The 22372-nt window shown below is 46.3% G+C and overlaps 2 protein-coding genes across 3 annotated transcripts in view; one reads left to right on the top strand and one right to left on the bottom strand.

Moving 5' to 3' along the window:
• The window catches only part of klhl36 (kelch-like family member 36), a 15006-nt gene extending 293 nt beyond the window's left edge, over window positions 1-14713 (top strand). The window contains exons 2-9 of the mRNA XM_083654341.1: window positions 975-1058; window positions 1348-1545; window positions 2529-2651; window positions 3261-3482; window positions 5001-5306; window positions 6639-6869; window positions 8169-8326; window positions 12323-14713. Coding sequence (XP_083510467.1) covers window positions 999-1058; window positions 1348-1545; window positions 2529-2651; window positions 3261-3482; window positions 5001-5306; window positions 6639-6869; window positions 8169-8326; window positions 12323-12923 — 1899 coding nt within the window. The 5' untranslated portion in view covers window positions 975-998 and the 3' untranslated portion in view covers window positions 12924-14713. The remainder of the gene's footprint in view (window positions 1-974; window positions 1059-1347; window positions 1546-2528; window positions 2652-3260; window positions 3483-5000; window positions 5307-6638; window positions 6870-8168; window positions 8327-12322) is intronic.
• Window positions 14714-14721: 8 nt separating this feature from the next.
• On the bottom strand, window positions 14722-22091 carry LOC310792625 (aldo-keto reductase family 1 member B1). Of its 2 annotated transcripts, XM_083654342.1 has the most exons (10): window positions 21902-22091; window positions 20184-20360; window positions 19932-20048; window positions 19561-19638; window positions 19288-19404; window positions 19036-19148; window positions 18340-18427; window positions 17434-17517; window positions 16997-17079; window positions 14722-16304 (listed from the first exon to the last, which is right to left on the bottom strand). In XM_083654342.1, the coding sequence occupies exons 1-10, from the start codon at window positions 21980-21982 to the stop codon at window positions 16271-16273; spliced, it is 972 nt and encodes a 323-aa protein (XP_083510468.1). In that variant the 5' UTR covers window positions 21983-22091; the 3' UTR covers window positions 14722-16270. The 2 variants fall into 2 exon arrangements, with proteins under 2 accessions (XP_083510468.1, XP_083510469.1); XM_083654343.1 differs by lacking the exon at window positions 17434-17517.
• Window positions 22092-22372: the final 281 nt, after the last annotated feature.

Raw genomic sequence — 22372 nt, 5'->3', positions numbered from 1 at the left:
CAAGGAAAGTCGACATTTCGTCTGGTTCTCACTTCTCCAAAGGGCTAGTTTAGGGTTAGCACTTTAGGGTTAAGAATTACGTTAGAATTGACTTTTTAGTTACAGTAAGATTAGTTTGGGGTTGTGACTTGGGTTGGGTTAGGGTTAATGCTGGAATGAGGTCAGTGGTATGTATAAGTATGTCCGGGGACCCCCAGGGGTCCTTGAGGGTGATCCAGGGGGTCCCCAGCAAAAAGGGGAGTCATTTATTTTGACTGTAATATAATTCTATCCATAAGTAACGGGACAGAGTATTTTGGTCATGGGTTTCAGACACTTTCTGTAATCAAACTTCTCAAAGCAAAAATCATATCAGATGAGGGACCCTGGGACAAAATCATATTAAATGGGGGTCCGTTTGTGTCAGTTTAGGCGTCCTCGATGTCAAAAAGTTTTGAGAACCACTGGGTTAGGCTAACGTTAAAGCAGGGTTAAAATCAGGCATGCGTCCACACTGCGGAGAGGATAGGAGCTGACGGACTGATAGGCTATCAAACTTTTGTGGGGAGAAATACATTTAAAACTAGTCAGATATGACTACCGTAGTTGCCACTTGTAAAATAAATCACCCACAGTGATTGACGACGGTGCAACCACTATTTTGACTGCCTCATAGCTAAAGCTGTTTCCTATCACATTTCTTGTTTTCGATACCCCCCCCCCCCCCGGCCGCCCACTGGCAGAAAAAACGGCTCATATCCAGTTGTTTCTTAACAAAGACCCCTCATGTTTAGAAAGGCAAAACCTGAAAATATCCTGTTCTCTCTAGCCCGACATGATCCAGAGTTCATGTTTAAAAGGCACTATAGTGGAGAAGATTCAGGCATAAGAGAATGAATGTATTCAAAGGAAATATCCTCACAAATATTGTGTGTGTGTGTGTGTGTGTGTGTGTGCGTGTGCGTGCGTGCGTGCGTGTGTGTGTGTGTCCTTAGATGATGCCAACTTGAGAGGACAGAATGGACAACGGCAAGCCGAGCCGTGTGTCTCGGCCACAGAGGATTAGTGAATCATCCCAGGTCAGTTAGATCTAAGACTAGATTCTGTCTCATGATTGTATCAGACTTTTCACAATCAACCCTAAACCTAACAGGTGTAACTAACAGTGAAGACTGAAGACATGCCAGAACTCTAGTGATATAAATGCAACCGCAAAAAAAAGGCTTAAAAAAACATCCTTTTGCCCTCATGCTTGCTGCACCTCACACCTCTTCCTGGGTTTTTAACAGAATTTCTAATGGATTTATCTTGGTACTTATGTATAGGTCGTCATGCTAAGCACATGAACTGATCTGACCCCGCCTACAGGTGTTCTGCTGGGTGGAGCAGCAGGCTGCGGCGCTGCTGCAGGGTCTGGACGAGCAGCGTCAGCAGGGCCAGCTGTGTGACGTGGTGCTGCTGGCAGACGAGCAGCGGCTGCCCGCACATCGCGCCCTGCTGGCTGTCTCCAGCCCCTACTTCCACGCCATGTTCACCCTGGGCATGAGGGAGGAGCGCCAAGCCGAGGTGTGTGTGTGTGTGTGTGTGTGTGTGTGTGTGTGTGTGTGTGTGTGTGTGTGGACTATAGACCTTATTCGATTGACGTCACTCACGTACGGGCACGCCCACCGCAGCCATGTTCCCGACACAGCGCTGCAGCTCTTAAGTGACAGCCTATGTGAGAGCAGCGTTTATACGAAGCTAGCCGCCGTTAGCGTTACCTGTATCGTTCCTGTTGTGTTCGGATGGTGACCTGCGTTACACATGGCTGTAGTAATGACTGCAATAAAGTCCCCGTGGTTTGTTTCTATCTCTACCGTCCACAGACGTGAAGGGAGCGAGATTCAGGATACGTCAGCACAGGAGATGTGTGGATAGTTGGGAGAGACAGGTGAAACTTTCTGGCAGCTCCTCACAGCAAAGTCTGTTCACCTCGTTTTTTCTTTTGTTTATTATTACAGGCATTAACGGCAGCATACAAACAACAACTCTGGGGTTTTTATTGCTGTCGTCACTATCGCTATTTTGTAATGGAACAGAAACGACAATAAGGCCGTTACTATAGTTGTCAGCTGCAGGATGGTATGTCAACGATATGGCGCTGTCCGGGGTTAGCGAATAAGGTCTATTGACTCAGCTGGTGGTGGAAAACAATGATGATATTCAGTAATACACATGGCAACCTCAGCCATTGTCATTGACTCCAACACATAAGATCCAACCTCTCCAACCCCTATTTCTTTAGAGACAACATGAACAAAGCAGGAGAGGAAGAACATTGTTGTGAGCTCATGGAAGCTCTCTGACATTGAAAGTTTTGAAACGTTATGGAATTGTAGATCGGGGTCAGAGGGAGAACCCGGTCTGTCTCTCTGCCTCTCTGTAAATTATAAAAAAATAAATCCATGAAAGTAGCTGACTGTCTGGTGACAGGTGTTCTGTTGGCTATATCATACAGACATGACAGAGATGATCATGCATCAACACACATGTTCCCTTCCTGTCTCTAGGTGGAGTTGGTTGGGACGTCCTACATCGGTCTGAAGGCTGTGGTGGACTTCCTGTACAGCGGAGAGCTGCCATTGGACGGAGGAAACATCGACTATGTGCTGGAGGCTGCCCACCTGCTGCAGGTAAAGAAACTGTCTATTAGGTACTGTCTGCTGAGTGAGCACCCCAACATAACGACATTCTCCACGCAGGCGACACTTTTTTTCTGTCGCTTCTGACGTTATGACGTTACATCTGTCGAGAGACAGTTTCAAAAGTGTCGAGCGATGTGAGGGCCCGGGATGGCGGCTGTTGGAAGATGGCGTGCAGGTTGGTTAGCTGAGGGGGTCGATGTTGAGAGAGTGGAGTAAGGATGTTTGATGGGCTTGGGAAAAGGTTGTAAAACGAGGACATTCAGTCAAAGAAATCTACACGGATTGTAATTATGGATTTTTATTTGGAAGAACTCAAAAAATGAAAAATGTAACAACTGGAAGGTGTGTTTGTCTGCTGAAACCTGCTCCATAAACACAAAGTTGAAGACAAAAGACAAAGCTTGAGTTGGGCTTTACCGTACGATAACCGTGGTTGCTTGATATTATATCGTGGTAGTTATACCTTCAAATGGAAAATATCAATGCATCCCTAATTGCGATATCGTTCTTTTCCATAATCTTTCCTGTCATTAACTGTGAATGTTATGTTCTGAAAACGATATTCAAAAATATGTTCTGTTGACTGACTGACTTGAGGTGGGGCGCGTGGTGGATTTCTGCTGCCAGTACCTGGAGAGAGAGGTGAGCGAGGACAACTACCTGTACCTGCAGGAGCTGGCTCTGCTCTACAGTCTGGAGCGTCTGGACACCTTCATCGACCGCTTCATCCTCCAGCGCTTCTCCACGCTCTCCTTTACCCCGGACTTCCTTCACGACATCCCCTTAAAAAAGCTCACCTCCTACCTCTCCAGCGGCCAGGTAATCATCTCTCTCCTCAGAGTGAACCAGGTAACCAACCATCTCTCTTCTCAGAGTGAACCAGGTAACCATCTCTCTTCTCAGAGTGAACCAGGTAACCATCTCTCTTCTCAGAGTGAGCCCAGGTAACCATCTCTCTTCTCAGAGTGAACCAGGTAATCATCTCTCTTCTCAGAGTGAGCCAGGTAACCATCTCTCTTCTCAGAGTGAACCAGGTAATCATCTCTCTTCTCAGAGTGAACCAGGTAACCATCTCTCTTCTCAGAGTGAACCAGGTAATCATCTCTCTTCTCAGAGTGAGCCAGGTAATCATCTCTCTTCTCAGAGTGAGCCAGGTAACCATCTCTCTTCTCAGAGTGAGCCAGGTAACCATCTCTCTCCTCAGAGTGAACCAGGTAACCATCTCTCTTCTCAGAGTGAACCAGGTAACCATCTCTCTTCTCAGAGTGAACCAGGTAACCATCTCTCTTCTCAGAGTGAGCCAGGTAACCATCTCTCTTCTCAGAGTGAACCAGGTAACCATCTCTCTTCTCAGAGTGAGCCAGGTAACCATCTCTCTTCTCAGAGTGAACCAGGTAACCATCTCTCTTCTCAGAGTGAGCCAGGTAACCATCTCTCTTCTCAGAGTGAACCAGGTAACCATCTCTCTTCTCAGAGTGAACCAGGTAACCATCTCTCTTCTCAGAGTGAGCCAGGTAACCATCTCTCTTCTCAGAGTGAACCAGGTAACCATCTCTCTTCTCAGAGTGAGCCAGGTAACCATCTCTCTTCTCAGAGTGAACCAGGTAACCATCTCTCTTCTCAGAGTGAGCCAGGTAACCATCTCTCTTCTCAGAGTGAGCCAGGTAACCATCTCTCTTCTCAGAGTGAGCCAGGTAACCATCTCTCAGTCAGTTAAGAGTTGTTATACAGTGGCTTGTGTTCTGTGTCAGTTAAGAGCTGTTATACAGTGGCTTGCATTCTGTGTCAGTTAGGAGTTGTTATGCAGTGGCTTGTGTTCCTTGTCAGTTGTTATACAGTGGCTTGTGTTCCTTGTCAGTTGTTATACAGTGGCTTGTGTTCTGTGTCAGTTAAGAGTTGTTATACAGTGGCTTGCGTTCTGTGTCAGTTAAGAGCTGTTATACAGTGGCTTGCATTCTGTGTCAGTTAAGAGCTGTTATACAGTGGCTTGCGTTCTGTGTCAGTTAAGAGCTGTTATACAGTGGCTTGTTGTGTTCCTTGTCAGTTGCTGTCTTCAAACGTTCTTCCATGTTGTCATGCCAGTCTTGCAAGCGAGGCTTCCTGTGTGAATGTGGTCAATGCTGTGATGAGCGCGTCATAGATGCCAGTGAGTGACTTGGTTGTTCTGGTTTCTTTTATTATTATATTATCATTAGTATTACTATAATATAATTAATAATATTAAATAGGAAATAGAAGACATTATTGAAAGTTTTAATGGGTGGTTAGGGGAGAAGTGAGAAATGGATGGGGGGCGTAAGACAGTAAATAATGTCCGATCTCTTCTCGTACCATCAGGTTCAGCACGACAGTGAGCAGGCCTTGCTCCAGGCCGCCCTCCAGTGGCTGAGCCAGTGTCCTGAGCGCCCGGCGCACGCCTGCCAGCTCCTCTCCCACATCCGCTTCCCTCTGATGCCGCTGGAGGAGCTGTCTGGCCGGGTGCTGCCCGCCGTGAGGGCCCTGCTGCCGGAGGAGGCGGGTCCAGAGGCCCTGGTGGAGGAGGCGCTGGCCTACCATGCCAGGCCCAGTGCCCAACCGCTGCTGCAGACCGGACGCACCACACTGAGGGGGGGAGTGGAGCAGTTGCTGCTGGTCGGAGGGGAGGTACTGTCGGGTGATGGGTGGATCACCATGACGATGATGTTAGCTTTACCTTTGGAGATATCATGAAGTCAGTTGAGGAAGTATTTTTGAGAGCAACTAGACCCCATACCCAAATCTGCGGTGAAAAGCAGGGTACTGAGCTGTCCGTCTGCTATTGGCTGATCTTTAGTCCAAGGTGATCCTTACCCTTCTATAGGGTAACAGGTGGTGACATCACCACACACCAAAGACCAGCCAATAGCAGATAGCCAGTTCAGTCAGTGCATTTCACCAGTAGGTGTCAGATTTCACCATCGATTTGGGTTTGGGGTTCAGTTTCTCTTTAACCTTAATTGGTCTATAAACGTTTTACTTGGGGATTGACTGGAGGTTACTGTGACTATAAAAGTCACACCCAGCTGTTGAAGTAACGGTTTTGTGCATGTCTGAACCGTCCGTGCGGCGTGCTCGTGCCCGTGTGTGTGTGTGTGTGTGTGTGTGTGTTGTGTGTTTCACACCAGCTTGGAGCTGCGGTGCCTTCTGTCTCCACTCTCACTCGTAGCGTTCCAGATATTTCTTAAACTGCGTGCGTGCTAACGCGTGTGTGAATGTGTGTGCATGCATGCCTTACTGGCTTTGAAACGCTATCGTCCTCAAGGCGCTCTCTCTCTCTACGCCTGCTGTGTCTGTGCAGTCAGACCTTGGAGCCAGGGGCGGGGCCTAGGCTAAATCTCGTTCTCGTTGCAAACTGTGCACACGTCTCCCCTACAAAGACACCCCACAAGCACACATTGTCACTTAGGCCATGTTCTCATTACAGGCAAATCCGATTTGCTGATAAAGTCATTAATCATCATTATCTTGATTGGTTTCCCAAATCTGATTTGGGAGTGTGTCCGCACTGCCACAAATCTGATTCTCAAGTCGGATCTGTGTGTCCAGACCTAAACAGCCTATCTGCATGGGTTTCTATGGTAACGTCGTGGGCGTCAGTAAATACGTACGTTGGTGACGTGGTTTTCCTGCGCAGAAGCATTTGATGAGTTGCGAGTGACGTTCAAATCAGATTTGGTGGATCTGCGTGTCCGCACTGAAGACACATCAGTCAAAAGCACATTTGAAGCAGATTGGAAACTACCTCCATATGTGGTTTGGGACAAGTGACACAAATCAGACTTGGAGCGTCCAGACTCATAAAACCAATCTGGATAAAGTCATTAATAGGTCACGAAAGTTCACAAATCAGATTTGGCCTCCTAGTCTGAACATGGCCTTATAGACGCTGCACCACTTAAACAGTAATCATCCTCTTGACTTTTTGCATAATTCTGTCCCTTATCTTTAATTCTAAAGGTGTCTGAGTTTGGCGAGGAGCTGAGCGCCACCGTGTGCTGGCTGGACGGTGAAGCAGGAAGATGGGGGGAGGTGGAGACCCAGCTCCCTGCCCAGCGGAGCCACCACTGCCTGGCCGTGCTGGGGGGCTTCATCTACACTGCCGGGGGCAGCTCGTCCCGGGACAACGGTGGAGACGCCGCCTGTAACCTGCTGTACCGATACGACCCGCGCCACAACCAGTGGACCAAGGTACCGTACCGGGGTTGCACCAGGAAAATCGTTAAAATGAACGGTAATCCTCCTTTAGCTGCATGGGGAGTCGTAGCAGGAGAATAGTGAAAAGGTACAGCACAGAAAAAACAGAATATAAACATAAGAAACATCATGAAAATATCACAATATGTGCAATACATAATGGAGACAGAGTATGTGAATATGAAGAAAATACAGAAATCCGATGCATGTACAGAAAGTAAAGTGTAGATCTACGTAATGAAATAGTGCTATTTGCTTTCTCAAATATATTTAATGTATACAGTAGGTGTAGATATGTGCAGATTTGAAGTACAGTACATTATCAGCTGTTGAGTTTAACTTTAGATGGAGGAAAATATGTACATGGAAAGTGACCAAATAGTCCATGAAGATCATTTAGGATCTCCATGATGAGATGATCCCACAGTTTGTTGTTGAAACCCTCCGCGTTTCTGCCCCATTTTTCTCCCCAATTTTACTTGGCCAGTTTACTCCTGCTGCCACGGTCGCTGCTCCACCCTCTCTGCTGATCTGGGCAGAGCCGTAGACTAGCGCCATGCTTCCTCTTGACACATGCGCAGTTGCCAGCCTCTTCTTTTCACCTGACAGCGGGGAGCTTCACCGGCAGGACGTAGCACGTGAGAGGATCACGCTATTCCCACCAGTTCCCTTCCGCCCCGACCGACCACAGGAAGTGCTAGACTAGTGCAGCGACCAGTACACATACCCTTAATCCATTGATGCCTGATGCAGCATTTGTGTGTGTATCCCTTTAAGACCGCGAACCGCGTCAACGCGGTTCACGGTCTTAAAGGGATACACACACAAATGAGGGATATACATGCAAATGCTGCATCAGGTATCAATGGGTTAATCCGGCTTCCCACCCGCAGACACAGCCAGTCGTGCCTGTATGGACGCCCGACCAAGCCGGAGGTAACATGGGGGGGGCGCGAACCTGCGACCCTCGTGTTGGTAGGCAAGGAATCTACCGCTACAGTTACAGCTACAATTATGTATTCTATCATCATTTTTCACTTCTCCTTTCTTAATGAATCATGTTTGTTTAACAGTAAGAGCATTGCTGGTGTGATGTGATGTGATGTGATGTGATGTGATCTGATGTGATGTGATGTGATCTGATGTGATGTGATGTGATGTGATGTGATCTGATCTGATGTGATGTGATGTGATGTGATGTGATGTGATGTGATGTGATCTGATGTGATGTGATCTGATGTGATGTGATCTGATCTGATGTGATGTGATGTGATGTGCTGCCTTGCCTTCCAGGGTGCTTCACTGAACCAGCGGCGTGTGGACTTCTACCTGGGCGCGGTGGGGGAGCGCCTGATCGCCGTGGGCGGGAGGAACGACACCGGCGCTTTATCCTCCGCAGAGGTGTACTGCCCTGCTGAGGACTGCTGGTCTTACATAGCAGGGCTGCCCAGGTAGGAACACACAGGAACTCAACCACATGTTCATGCACAGGGTTCGTACAAAGTCTTGAAAGTTTGGAAAATTCTTGAATTTAACCATGATGTTTTCAAGGTTAGGAATAGGCTTGAATTTGAATACGCTCCTTGAAAAGTGCTTGATTTTCATCATAATCTGGTGTTTCATCGACACACCGTCACTCATGTCAACCAGAAATGGAACGATCCCGTCGGTCATATTCATATTTATATTTAGGAGTTAGATTCACTGACATGGGCTCCCAAATCAAAAGGAGCATTTTGCTGTTCGGCTCCGCGTCATGACGGTGACCATCTGCTCTCAGTGCTCTGAAAGTCCTTGAAAAGTTCTTGAATTTGACTCTCATAACTTTTTACATCAAAAGTAGCTTATAACCGTTTTTTTTTTTTAACCCAGGAAAGCAGCATGGGCTGATCGGCTCTTAAACTTTCACATCGCATCTCAACCCGTTCAGTTGCTCCCCCGGAGCGGAGCACTCGTCTCCCTCCCTACTCCCTGAGCAGTTTGCTCACAGCGTCAGGCCAGCCAAAACAAAATGGAAACGTCCAGTTAAAACTTTCAAAATAATGTAGTTTAAATAAAACTTAAGTAAAGGTGCGTTCACACCGACCTATTAAAGTTTGTCGCTGGCGTCGAGTTTACATACAAAGTCAATGCAAACGAGCGATTGAGCGTATATTCGCCTGGGAGAATAATCGCTGGGCGTCCGAGCGGCAGAGACAGAGCGATAGGGAGAAAATACGCTCGTCGCTCAAGATGAAATATTCCAACTCGAGCGAAAATACGCTGGCATCAGTCGCTCGCTGTTCAATGCTGATTGGCTGCCGTGTGAGAGCGAGTGAAGGATCACTCTGGCTTGGAACAAACCGCTGGTTTATTGTGTGGCAACAAACCGCATTGACAGGCTGACAGCTGACATGAAGTGAAGTCTGTACTACCGGTATGCAGCTCGCGTTAGGAGCACGCTGATAGGCTTAGCTTGTAAACAATGACGGTGGCTCGTAGTGGACAAACAGCATGACATTGCGTAACGTTATATCCCCCACATGTCCGTCATTTCGTGTGCCTGTTGATGAGCGATTTAAACAGAGCGACAGAGCGATTCCAAAGGGTTGACTTGAGCGACAGAGCGAAAAAATAAATATCTCGGTGTGAACACAGCTTTAATAGCCTATTGATGCACGTTGGAGGAGAAAAAGGTATTTCAACGAACGAAGCAGCAAACCTTGTATCAATACTCGTTGTGATGTTAAGATTACATATGGAGTGATAGTGTGGCTGTAAAGCATTACTCAAATGAATATTAACTCATTGAGTGCCAGCCACTTTTGGAGAACGGACGCTCCCAGTGCCAGAGTTTCAGAGCGTTTTCAGTGATTTCTCGAGGCCCACAGAATATTGTGTGATATTACTATGTAAACACCGAACACGCAAAAAGAACGATGAGACTCTCTTCTATCATCAGCAAAAACAGGTTTATTGATATCATTTTCCGTTCTTTAGTTATCAGCCGGAGAAGATAGCTTGATTTAACCAAAAACAGCCGTTTTTTTCTAGAAGCTGAGATAATTAGCCTTTTGTGAAATTAAACATTTCAAGCACATCACTGACTCTGAGGCTAATATTTTCTGATGTAGTCACACCTCAAAAATAATTTCCTTCAATAAAACAGTGAAGGCCAGGGAATTTTGTTTGGCAGAATAATATTTTTTAGCTGCAACCAGCAGCGCTGGCCCCTGCGTGCACTGCTGGTTGCAGCTTCTTGCTGGTCTTGATTTGCTGCTGGTGGGCATCGGATATTCTGGCTTGCGTTTGCCAATCCTCTCCTGCTGTCTGGGTCTGTCTGGGTCAGTGTTGTGTGCTGCTCTGCGTGGGCGGAGTGTTCATTAACCATTGAGAAAGTTGGATTTCAGCCTCTGGGAAGCACTGATATTATTATTATCAAGGTGTAAGAGATGGCCCCTTTCTATTAATCCAAAAAAGACAGAGGTTATGGAGTTTTGAAAGCCTGTTAGGAGAAGAAGTGAATATCAATTCTGCCTTGGTAATAACAAACAAATTCACAATACAAGTATAAACACTTTGGACTTTTCTTTGATGAACACGTGTCATTCTCTCATCAGTGTTCAGCGAGTAGAGCTTTAGGTGGTATCATTGGGAAAACTAAGATCCTAAGAAATATGGGCTAGGCCACATATACCCAGTTACACCAGTCATGTGTCTGTCCTATCCTGGACTACTCCTCTGGAGTTTGGGGGGTTCAGATACTTTAACAAAAGTGTAAGCGTGCACAATAGGGCAATCAGATATTTCATAAATTTCATAAATAGTCCATAAATTTGCTCCTATAACTGCTGTTAATGGTGACATGGGATGGATACCGTGTGAAGTCAGGTGTACGATCAATAAACCTGTGGAATAGAATGCCGGACCTGCCAGATGACAGAATGGCGAGCAGCATCTTCATGAGGGATCTCTCAATAGGAGGTCAATGGGCATCAGAAATGTTAGATCTTCTCCAGGAGCATCTCTACATCCACAGGGGGATGGATGGTGGATGTATGTATGATGGATCTTTTCACCTGACAGGGGAAGCTTAGGACATAGCACGTGGGAGGATCACGCTATTCCAACGAATTCCCCTCCCTCCGAACAGGCGCCCTTAACGACCAGAGGAGGCACCACATCAGCAACCCTCAAAAATCAAACACTTGACAAAGATATGAGTTGACATGAATTGAAATATGTGATGTAGGCAGGATATTTTACAGCTTATTAATAAACTCAATGCAATGAAACAGTAAACTTAACTGGGAATTTAATAATTATAAATAACTAGAAATATAAAAACACAATGGAACAAATGGTTAAGAAAAAATATCAAATATACACAACATGCTGTCTATAACTAAAAAAAAAAAAATCGGCAATATCGGCGCACCATATCGGCCGATACAATATATCGGTAATCGGCCAATATCGGCCGATAATATCGGCGAACCGATATATCGGTCGGGCTCTAATATTTGCAATATCTAATTATATCCATAAAGCCTGAACAGAAGGAAACATGTAACTTATGCATAGTGTCACTGTAGATGGATCATACCAACTTGTTTTCATTCATTCATTCTTAGCACATGTTGTTTATATTGTAAATTGCATCACCATGTCTCGCCGATAACATCCAAGTCTCAGTCTTCTCTCTTCATTCTCTCCTTGTTCTTTCTCTCTCTCTCTCTCTCTCTCTCTCTCTCTCTCTCTCTCTCTCTCTCTCTCTCGCTCTCTCTCTCTCTCTCGCTCTCCTTCACTCTCTATATTGAATACTTACTGTAGGCTACTAGGTTTGACTGGAGTCACAGATGTTGTATTTATATGTATTATTTTGTGTCAGCGTGTTGGCCCTGGAAAAAGTGTTCTCTTTCAAACTAACGCCTGTAACTTTTACACTGAAGAAAAAGCCAATCGGTTGTGATGTTACTGGGGTTTTGGGCCAATCTAAAAGGGGTTTTTAAAAAGCTGCACGAAACCCTGCATACAGCAAAATGTCCATTTTCCAACACTTATCGTTGATTGATGTAACACAATAATATGACAAACACGTTTTGTTTTCATTGTATCGATGACTGTAATGAACACAATTGGACTCCCTGTCATCTTGCAACTTGGAATTTGTATAAAATTAACTGTTCAATCAGAAAATTGTTTTTGCCAGCGTTTGTTTGTTAAAGTCCCCATGAAATGAACTACCATTACTTTGACTGTCTGGAAAACAGAGTCTCTTTAATGGGGACCCCATTCTGCACCACTATGCGTCAAATAAAAATTGCAACCAATAAAACCACCACAGATTTATTTCCACGCCCTGTCAAGGAAGTAAGGTATTTAAATTGGTCTTCAAATAACTTGCAGGTATTGCTAAAAAAACTAAGCTGTTAAAAAGTGTTAAATGTGGCTGTGTCTTAACTTAGGTTTACTTATGGCCACGCTGGGACGGTCCACCACGGTGTGGTCTACATCTCCGGCGGTCACGACTATCAGATCGGTCCGTACCGCCGGGACGTCCTGAGCTATGACCTGTCTGGACACGACGACGCCTGGGTGGAGCGCCGTGCCATGTCCCAGTCGAGGGGCTGGCACTGCATGGCCTCCCTGGGCCACCTCATCTACGCCATCGGGGGCAGCGACGACAGCGCGGACACGCTCGACCGCTTCGACATCCTGCAGGTGGAGTCGTTCGACCCGCACGCCGAGCAGTGGACCCGGGTGACGCCCCTGCTGCTCCCCAACAGCGAGGCGGGGGTGGGGGTCTGGGCGGGCAGGATCTACGTGCTGGGGGGCTACAGCTGGGAGAGGATGGTGTTCTCCAGAGACACCCAGGTGTACGACCCCGACAAGGGCCAGTGGACCAAAGGGCCCGACCTGCCCAAACGCATCGCCGGGGCCTCTGCATGCGTCTGCACCCTGAGCCCCTCGCCACCACCGCCCTCTCCTGGGAAGAAGAAGAAGATGAGACCCATAGTGCAGGGATGGGTCCACTCCAGGCCCTTTGCCCGGGGGCCACTTTCGTGAAATGATAGAAGGCCAGGGGCCAGTTAATGAACAAACAATATACATTTTTCTGTAGCGGATTGTAGGTTTTTGGGGTATCAGCCGGAGTTTAGTCTGACAATGTTGTGCACACCGGATAGTTAGTTAGGTTAAGTTAGTTAGGTTAAGTACATACATAAGTGCCTGGGTAGCAAGCAGACGGCGGTATTTGACAATTTAGCAGCTAAATCATAGATTATTGAAAGATATTCCATATTCCAGACTGAAATGCTATAACAGAACAGAAGTGGAGTAGGCTATTGGCCAGAATGACATGAACATTTGGACACTTATTCAGCGGGTATCTTGCATGTTGCATTCAGGTGCACTGTAAAAAAAAAAAAATGTTTTGCAATTCCATCGCGGGCCACACAGAGGGCGCCCGCGGGCCGCATGTGGCCCACGGGCCGCAAGTTGAGTATCACTGCCATAGTGAGTCACCTCAGAAATATTATGAAATAGAACTTTAGGTTATGAATATAACCCCGGCTCTATGAATAATAGGAGTGAGGTGACTGACCAGACAGCCCTTCTTGCCAGGCGGAGAAGAAGAATGGTTTATCAAGATAAGTCTCTCCCTCTCTGCTCCCGCATGTATTGCGAGGTGGAGGGATTTGACTTCCTCAGTCCAATCAAATATTGGCGTGGTGATATAGGGCTTCTGTTTAGGGCGCGCAAGATGCTTACCCATAGTGGCTCCCCTCACTCCTATTACTCATGGAACCGTGGTTATCTTCATAACCTGAAGATTTTGGAGGCCCTGCAGCTTCACAACACAATGGAGATGACGAGCAATAATGCCAATCACCACAGTTCTGTGTTCTGCTGATAAAGAGTACATAAGGAAACATTGTGTCTACTTCATATAGCATTAACATTGTGTCTACTTCATATAGCGTTAACATTGTGTCTACTTCATATCGTGTTAACATTGTGTCTACTTCATATCGCGTTTACATTGTGTCTACTTCATATCGCGTTAACATTGTGTCTACTTCATATCGCATTAACATTGTGTCTACTTCATATAGTGTTAACAGTGTTCACAACCAGTTGATCTTTGAACATGACAGTACAGAGTTAAAGGAGAATTTGGTATTTTTCAACCTGGACCATATTTTCATATTTGTTTATGTATAACTAAGTCATGTGAGTGTATTGTTTTGAAATTGGTGCAGTATTGACTAAGATCGCTTCAGCTGCTTTTCTCACATGCCCTCCTGCCTCGACAGCCTGCACGTACGTCCAGTAAACACGCTTATTTTTGCAATGGACACAGGCTCAGATTGTTATTGTAAAATAGAGAGTAAATGAACGCTTGTTTGACCTTGCAGTAGCTTGTGGTTCAGCCGCTCCTCTCAACCTGCTGCTCCTCTCTCCATGTCTGTCGCCTCACTTTGTCTCCATGTAGCATTAAGCTGGAAACATGCTACATCCTGCGTTACTCCGGCTCAAATAAACACGGCTGACCATCGACTTCAAATGAATCATCCATTCCATATTCTCGAAATCAGGAAAATATTCTGCCATAAATGACCAAATCCTTCAGCTACGCTGTGGTTACTCCAGGCCAAACATGGCAGCCTGCTCCACTAGTTTTCCTGCAACAACGCAACTCAGGTCCCACACAGACCCAGTCTGGGATCAGCAGGCAGATGGAGGTAAATAAAGATACTGTACACACACTCCAGTACTGTCTCTATCATATACTGTACACACACTCCAGTACTGTCTCTATCATATACTGTACACACACTCCAGTACTGTCTCTATCATATACTGTACACACACTCCAGTACTGTCTCTATCATATACTGTACACACACTCCAGTACTGTCTCTATCATATACTGTACACACACTCCAGTACTGTCTCTATCATATACTGTACACACACTCCAGTACTGTCTCTATCATATACTGTACACACACTCCAGTACTGTCTCTATCATATACTGTAGTGAAGTCTGAGACTTCATTTGAATCATGTAGACTACTTAGCTACGCCCCATCCTTTCACATTCCTCCGTATTCATTCAGTTCCGTTTTATTCATACTCTTTCCTATCCAATCACAGTCTCCCACGCTATCAAGAGCCAATCCGTCCAAGGCATTATCCTTCCCTCGCTTTGCTGCTGAACCAATGTCTTTACATATCTTTACTATCCGGTTCTGCTGCTCACGGTGATGTCACTCCGTGTTCCCGTGATCGTTGTTTTAGCCCCGCCTCCTCCCCTGCCACCACCAACGTCGTGGCTCCAGAGGAATTCCCCACGGGGGCGGACTTCTATTCTACGCATTGCCGACACCCTCCTCTCATCGCAGGAGGAGCGTCGTCATGGAGCCATATGCCAAACCTTCATCTTGTTTTATTGTATCATTCAAGTTGATTGTGAACTTTGATACTAGGAATAAGGATATGAGCCGGTGCGTGGCAGAAAATAAGCTTTGTACAGGACGTACATGCAGGGTTCCCTCTGTTCCAGGCCGTTGCACGGGGCACTCTGGCTAAATACTGCATCAATCTCAGAAATGTCTGTTCTGGGTGACTAGTTTCACATAAAATAAGGTCCAGGTTGTAAAACAATATATATATATACTGTATATGCTTTAAAATCCTCCTCTTGGCTCCAGGGTTGAGGAAGTAATTGAGGATCAAAGCGGTTCTCGTTGACGTTGTCTAGCAACAGCATACATTTTAACAACTGCCAACAACAGTCCCTGACATACACAACTGCATTCATTCATGTAAGTGATTCTATTTCTGCTCATTTGATGAGTGAAAAGCTGATCCACAAACAGACAATCTGTAACGTGCTTTTATTTTATTTTTTCCTCAAGGCTCATCCAGCAAAGCTCACTTTACACATACACACATCTGTATGGAAACTACACTTTGATGTGCTCTGTATTGTGTATTGTATTGTACTATAAGACATGCTTGCATGTTTAAAAAAGAATTTTTGGTCCATTTTCTATTACAAAGTCATAACTTGGGTGATCATAAATGATTTGCCATTAAAACAAAAGATGGGACATTAATGATTTTTCAGAGGGAAACGTGTTTGAAAAATTAAGCTCTTCTGTGTCCAGCAAAACAAAAAAGAAATGAGTCGTCTTATATTTGTTGGTCACATTTATTACATTCACGCTGCCTTCAGGTTTTTATCATTATCTTCACATTGCATAGTTCATTGTTATTGGGCCTACTTTCAGGTAAACAAGTCATCGGTGCAATAAGGTTTGCGCCATAAGTAGATTTCAAAATGTCCGGGCTGATGTTTGCAGTAGAAAGGTAGATCCATCTATCTCTTCTCTCCTTTGTCGGGCTCATTCAAAGGGGTAGTATGGATGAGACTTGATTCTGAGGGAGAGAACCACAAAGGAGTTAAGTCTATAGAGACACTGAGTGCACCTATTTACCTATTTACCTATTTACCATTTACCTATTTAACAATGTATGCCCCCCCTCCAATTTTCTTTTATAAAAAAATCCAGTTTCTTTGGTTTTCTCACATCAAAAGTTAACCATGTTGTCTTTCTTCATAACGAAATCTACAGTGAACAACAGTACGTTAGCTTAGCTAGTACGATCACATTTCAGCCAATCATGACATGACAGCTGTCAATCAATCTTCATGGCTAGAAGACAATTCCAAGCAGGCAACATGGCTGCCTACATGGGCAGACTTTGCTAGCCGATAAATGTTAATATACTTGGCCAATAAGTATGTAACATAAAAAAGAACTAATGTCTTCATTTAATGTAGATGCAAAAGACATGTAATTGGTTCGTTAACTCGCATTCCACGAATATATCGCTATTTACCGCGGCTCGTGGCCCACTTCAAGACCGGCAGCCGGCTCCAGCTTGTACTCTGATTTCCAACCAAAACTCCCCAATCTTTAGAGTTTCAAGACACTCATCCCTGGCCCCATATGGCTCGTAAAACCCATTCCCAACCCTTGTGAAAGTCATCAAACATGAATTTGAATATACGTAGCAGCGCCTGGCAGGTCCATTACACAGTAAACTAAGGATGTGTGTTGTCTTACTGGTCGAGGACACAGGCCTTCCATCCTCGGTCCAGTCCTCTCAGTGCTCTCATGTCTTCTTCAGTCAGTCTGAAGTCAAAGATCTGCACAAAGCACCAGAACCATTGTCTTCATCACAGTACACACAGATGTTTGTATAGCTAAGGATACAGCAAAGCCTATTTCTATAGAAGTCATATACATTTTACTTCTGCAAACACATGGAGCCTACTATCACTCAGCATAATATGTGATCCATAAAGTGTTAGTGTGGAGCACAGATGAGCGGTGAATTCCACTGACCTGACCTGACCTGACCTGACCTGACCTCTGACCTGACCTGACCTGACCTCTGACCTGACCTGACCTGACCTCTGACCTGACCTGACCTGACCTGACCTGACCTGACCTGACCTGACCTGACCTGACCTACCTACAGAGAGAGAGAAAGTTTTCACCTTTGTGTTTTCCAGGATGTGATCAGGTCTGTCGCTCTTGGGGATAACTGAGATGCCCTGCTGCACATGGTACCTCAGCAATACCTGCAGGAAGTCACTTTTACTGACACAGCTGCACAAACACACGCACACATACACACATACATACACACACAGACACACACACACACACACACACACACACACACACGCAGGGCCGCCCAGAGAGATGGCAGTGCCCCTGGAAGGGTCCAGCCACTATGCCCCCCCCCCTCCCCCGCACGCGCTTTACTCATATCAACGCTGCAGCTTTCGGAGCTGACTGAAAAAAGTTTGTTAACAGATTATTATTTGGGTCTAAAGCCCTTGCCTGCTCCTGCTTTTTTTTTTGCCTTGCGATTTTGGCATCCTGACTTTTGTTTTGCTCCTGGCATTTTGCCATCACCGGTCTTGTTTTGGTTGCTATCACCTGTCTGTGTTGTGTGTTACACCATAAATGGTCCCTCTAGCTGCTGCTGCCCCAAGCAAAATGGTCCGCCCCAAGCCTGCCTTGTTGTTCTTCTTCTTCTTTTGGCTTTCCGGCAGACTAGATGCCTTGCGGCACATTGCTGCCTCTCACTGCACTGGTCGGATGGGGGATTACATCAGAATGGCACTATTTTCCACAGGAGCACTCCTGCCCGAGCATGCCTTGTTACTGCTGCTGTGTTTTGTGTATTTGTTCGACTCCTTGCAAAAAAATAAATTAGTTGCCGCATTTTCAGGATAGGAGATATTTTTGCCTGGCTCCAATGCCCCCCCCTAGTGGCGATGCCCCTGGAAGCTTACCCCTTTACCCCCCCCCCCCCCCCCCCCCCCCCCCCCCTTATGGGCGGCCCTGCACACACGCGCACACACACATACACACACACACACACACGCTCTGACCTGTGCAGCGCTTCGTCTGTGTTTCTTGGCGATATCTCCTATCACTGGGTCCTCCAGGAGCTTGTGTGGATCAGTGTCTCCTCTGAAACTAGACAGGCAGGAGATATAAAGAGCAGGGAGCGTGAATTCACATGAGCCAGTAGGCTAGTCTAGCTCATATTCTTTCACTAAGGATTTATGTTTCTTCAAGCTGCCTCAAAAAACACCAACCTTTCCCAACCAGTCCAGCAACATCATGCTGAACCCCCCCCCCCCCCCCCCCACACATGCTCTGAATCTCATTAGACTGTCTTTAGTTGAACTCAAACTGAGAGCAGTCTGTGCAGTATGAGGATACTCCATGTTAGGCCAGGGGCATGTTCTCACCAGGTAGAGTTAGAGCCTTTTACTCAAACTCCAGCATTGACTCCTGTACTTCGGCTCGCCGTGACATTAAAACTCCTTTGGAACCAAATGACAATACTGCCTGAAAATGCAGGTGTTGCTTTGGTAGGAGTGAGAACATAAACCAACTACCAACGACAGGAAACAAACCCCAAAATACACGAGTTGATGGCAGAGATGGATGTGAACGTGTGATAAGCAGCAGTGCCTCATGCTTCAGGGAAGGTAAATGACAGCAAAGAAAGAATAACAGTTTTAAAATGTGAATGTGAGTCAGTGGTTTAAGAGAGTGATGCTGTGTGTCTGGCTCACAGCTCCGGGGGTCTTGCAGGCGAGCCGAAGGGGCTGTAGGCGGTGAGGGCGATGTTCTTGGATTTGCAGAAGTCTATCAGCTCCGTTTGCACCAGGTAGGGATGCAGCTCCACCTATGATGAGTGAGGCAAAACCATACAGATGGTGAGAATACATGGATGCTGATCTAGACAGTTTTAACCATGGATGGTGTTGGAGGTGAGTCACTTTCAGAATGTTGCCGTTGAACTGAATGAATCTGCAGTAGCCTACCTGATTGACAGCAGGCGGGACCCTGCACAGAGCGAGAAGTCTCTCCAGCTGGAGGAGGCTGAAGTTGGACACGCCGATGCTCTTCACCTTCCCTGAGGCCTGCAGGGCCTCCATCCCCTGCACCAAGACAAACACATTGAAAGCATGCATACAACACACTCCACCATACTGAAAGATCTTCAACAGGAGCATACAACACACTCCACCATACTGAAAGATCTTCAACAGGAGCAAGCAAGAGGCAAGAGAGATGAAGGACAGATGTGTTCTTACCCTCCACACGTCGATATAGTCCACGTCAGAAGTCAGCATCTCTCCATCTTTCTTCGGGAAAAGCTCATCACCCATTTTCTGGGGAGAGATTTGTAAAATACTCAAAAATTGAAAAGCTGCTGAGACAGAATTTCGAACCAAATTTGAGTCCAATGCATGATTCCAGCTGGATTATTTTGCAGTTCCAATAGACCCCATTCAAAAAACATGTGGTAATGAAGTGTCTCATTAGGGCTGGTACTCCAGCTGCCAGCTAAGGGTTAAATAAAAGTCGTGTTTGTGGTGATCTTTGTATTGAAGCTGCAGGCAGCCACCCATCAGGAACATGGAGGAGTGTGATGTACAGCTTGATGTGTTCTCATATTCCCAACCTTTAGACCAACAGGGAAATGCACTAGGTAGAGGTCCAGGTAGTCCAGCTGGAGGTCACTCAGGGACTTGTCCAGGCACAGAGGGATGTCCTCTGGGGCGTGATGGGTGCACCACAACTAGGAAAGGCCCAGGATAGAGATAGGGAGAGGGATTATTTATTCTGAGTTGTCAGTTCTTGTTTGACCCGATCAGAGGGTTCTTTGAGTCATAACAGTTCATCTGAAGAGGCCTTGAAGGGTCACCTCACTCACCTTGCTGACAATGAACATGTCCTGGCGTCTGATGATGCCCTGCTCCATCTTGGAGCGGAGGGCCTTGCCGATGTCCACCTCGTTGCGGTAGCTGTAAGCCATGTCTATGTGGCGGTAGCCCGCCGCTATGGCCGTCTCTACCGCCCCCTGGACTGAGGAACGGGCCAGGTGGGATGACTGCAACATGTAGAAATAAATAATTTTTTAAACCTCAATATTATTATCATCATATTATCATCATTCATTTTCTAGAATTGATTTCATTTTTATTTCAAAAGAGACCTTGAAAATGTCTTCTTTTTTTTTTCTTCTTTTTTTCATATTTTAAATTTTTATAGAACACAAACAAGACAAAACAGACAAACAGGCTCAGACACAGGGGAAAGAAAAACAAAACAAAAAACAATATAATCAACTTTACAAAGTGGTGCCGCCAGCCACCTAAGGTGCTTATGTTCTTGTAAACGATATACCTGGGATCTCAGTCAAGGGGTCTATGAGAAGCCAGCCGGGCGAGTCACCCGTCACCCCTAGCCTCGTTGAGGTAGACCAAGAACGGGTCCCAGATAGTCACAAACTTTCTAAGTGCATTGGTTCTCAGGAACCTAAGTCTCTCCATGCGTATAACAGAGGTCATGTCCGTCAACCACAATTGGAAAGAGGGTGGAGAGGGAGATTTCCATTCCTTCAGAATTTGTTTTTTGGCAACAGTTGTCCCCAGTGTCAGAGACTGTTGCACAGCTGTAGGAAAGTTCAGAGAGGACTCCGAGCAGCCGAAGATTGCGAGTTCTGCCTCTGGCTGAAGGGCCTTAGAGTACCAGTCAAATATTCTGGCCCAGAATCCCCTCGAAAATGTCAGTATTGACATGATCCCACTCGCTCTCTCTGACCAAGACACAACCTTATGGTCAATAAGGTTGTGATCTGCAGGGCCAAGTCAACCTTACGGCGCAGAGAACCCGGGCAGAGAACCCGGGCAGAGAACCCGGGCACCGCGCTGGCGTTTTAACACTTCTTTGTTTTGGACCCATTTGAACCCATTTTCGAACTCTACCTTCATTTTGTTGTCGACTCCACACCTGTCAAGTTTTCCTGACTGCGTCTTGCACGGTTTTGTGACGTTATCGCCGTGACGGAATCTGTCCGAAGACACCTGCCAAACCCACTTCTGTGGTCGTTCCCACTACAATCTCTCTATAGGACGGCATGTTGCTCTTGATGACACGCATAGACTCACAGTGACAACATAGACTCACAGTGACAACATAGACTCACAGTGACAACATAGACTCACAGTGACAACATAGACTCACAGTGACAACATAGACTCACAGTGACAACATAGACTCACAGTGACAACATAGACTCACAGTGACAACATAGACTCACAGTGACAACATAGACTCACAGTGACAACATAGAACAGCCCTGCTGTCCCCCCTGCTATAATCATGAAAACTCAACAGGTGAAAAGAGTCAAAGTGTTTTGCGGCTACCTTCCATGTGCCCAGACCCAGTGTGGGCATACTATACCTTCCATGTGCCCAGACCCAGTGTGGGCATACTATACCTTCCATGTGCCCAGACCCAGTGTGGGCATACTATACCTTCCATGTGCCCAGACCCAGTGTGGGCATACTATACCTTCCATGTGCCCAGACCCAGTGTGGGCATACTATACCTTCCATGTGCCCAGACCCAGTGTGGGCATACTATACCTTCCATGTGCCCAGACCCAGTGTGGGCATTCGTGTGCCGTCGTTCAGCTCTATGGTCCTGGCGACCTGCGTGTCCTCCATGTTTGAGCAGGCACGCGACAAGCAGGAGACCTTCAGCCCTGTGACAGCACACACACACACACACACACACACACACACACACACACACACACACACACACACACACACGTGACACACACACACACACACACACACACACACACACACACACACACACTCTGTCGCACCTCTCCTCTTCCTCTTTTCCTCCCAAACCAGCTGCAAACTCTCTAGTCAAGGCCCTTCCTTCCTTCCTTTTTCTTTATCTTCTTTTGTCACTCTCTCTCTCTCTCTCTCTCCTGTCTTATCGTTTCTCTCTCTCTCTCTCTCTCTCTCTCTCTCTCTCCTGTCTTATCGTTTCTCTCTCTCTCTCTCTATCTCTCTTCTGTCTTATCGTTCTCTCTCTCTCTC

Source organism: Poromitra crassiceps (genome assembly GCF_964638095.1).
Source record: "Poromitra crassiceps genome assembly, chromosome: 18".
NCBI lineage: Eukaryota > Metazoa > Chordata > Actinopteri > Beryciformes > Melamphaidae > Poromitra > Poromitra crassiceps.
The sequence above is the reverse complement of the archived record's forward strand: the minus strand, read 5'-3'. Positions and strand labels throughout refer to the sequence as shown.

Coding starts and splice junctions, on each gene's coding strand:
- LOC310792625 (XM_083654342.1), bottom strand. CDS start 21,982: ATGGAGGACACGCAGGTCGCCAGGACCATAGAGCTGAACGACGGCACA. Junction 18,428..19,035: donor CCTGCAAGACCCCCGGAGCT/GTGAGCCAGACA, acceptor CTGCCTGTCTAG/TTTCAGAGGAGACACTGATC. Junction 17,518..18,339: donor ACAGACGAAGCGCTGCACAG/GTCAGAGCGTGT, acceptor GACTTCCTGCAG/GTATTGCTGAGGTACCATGT.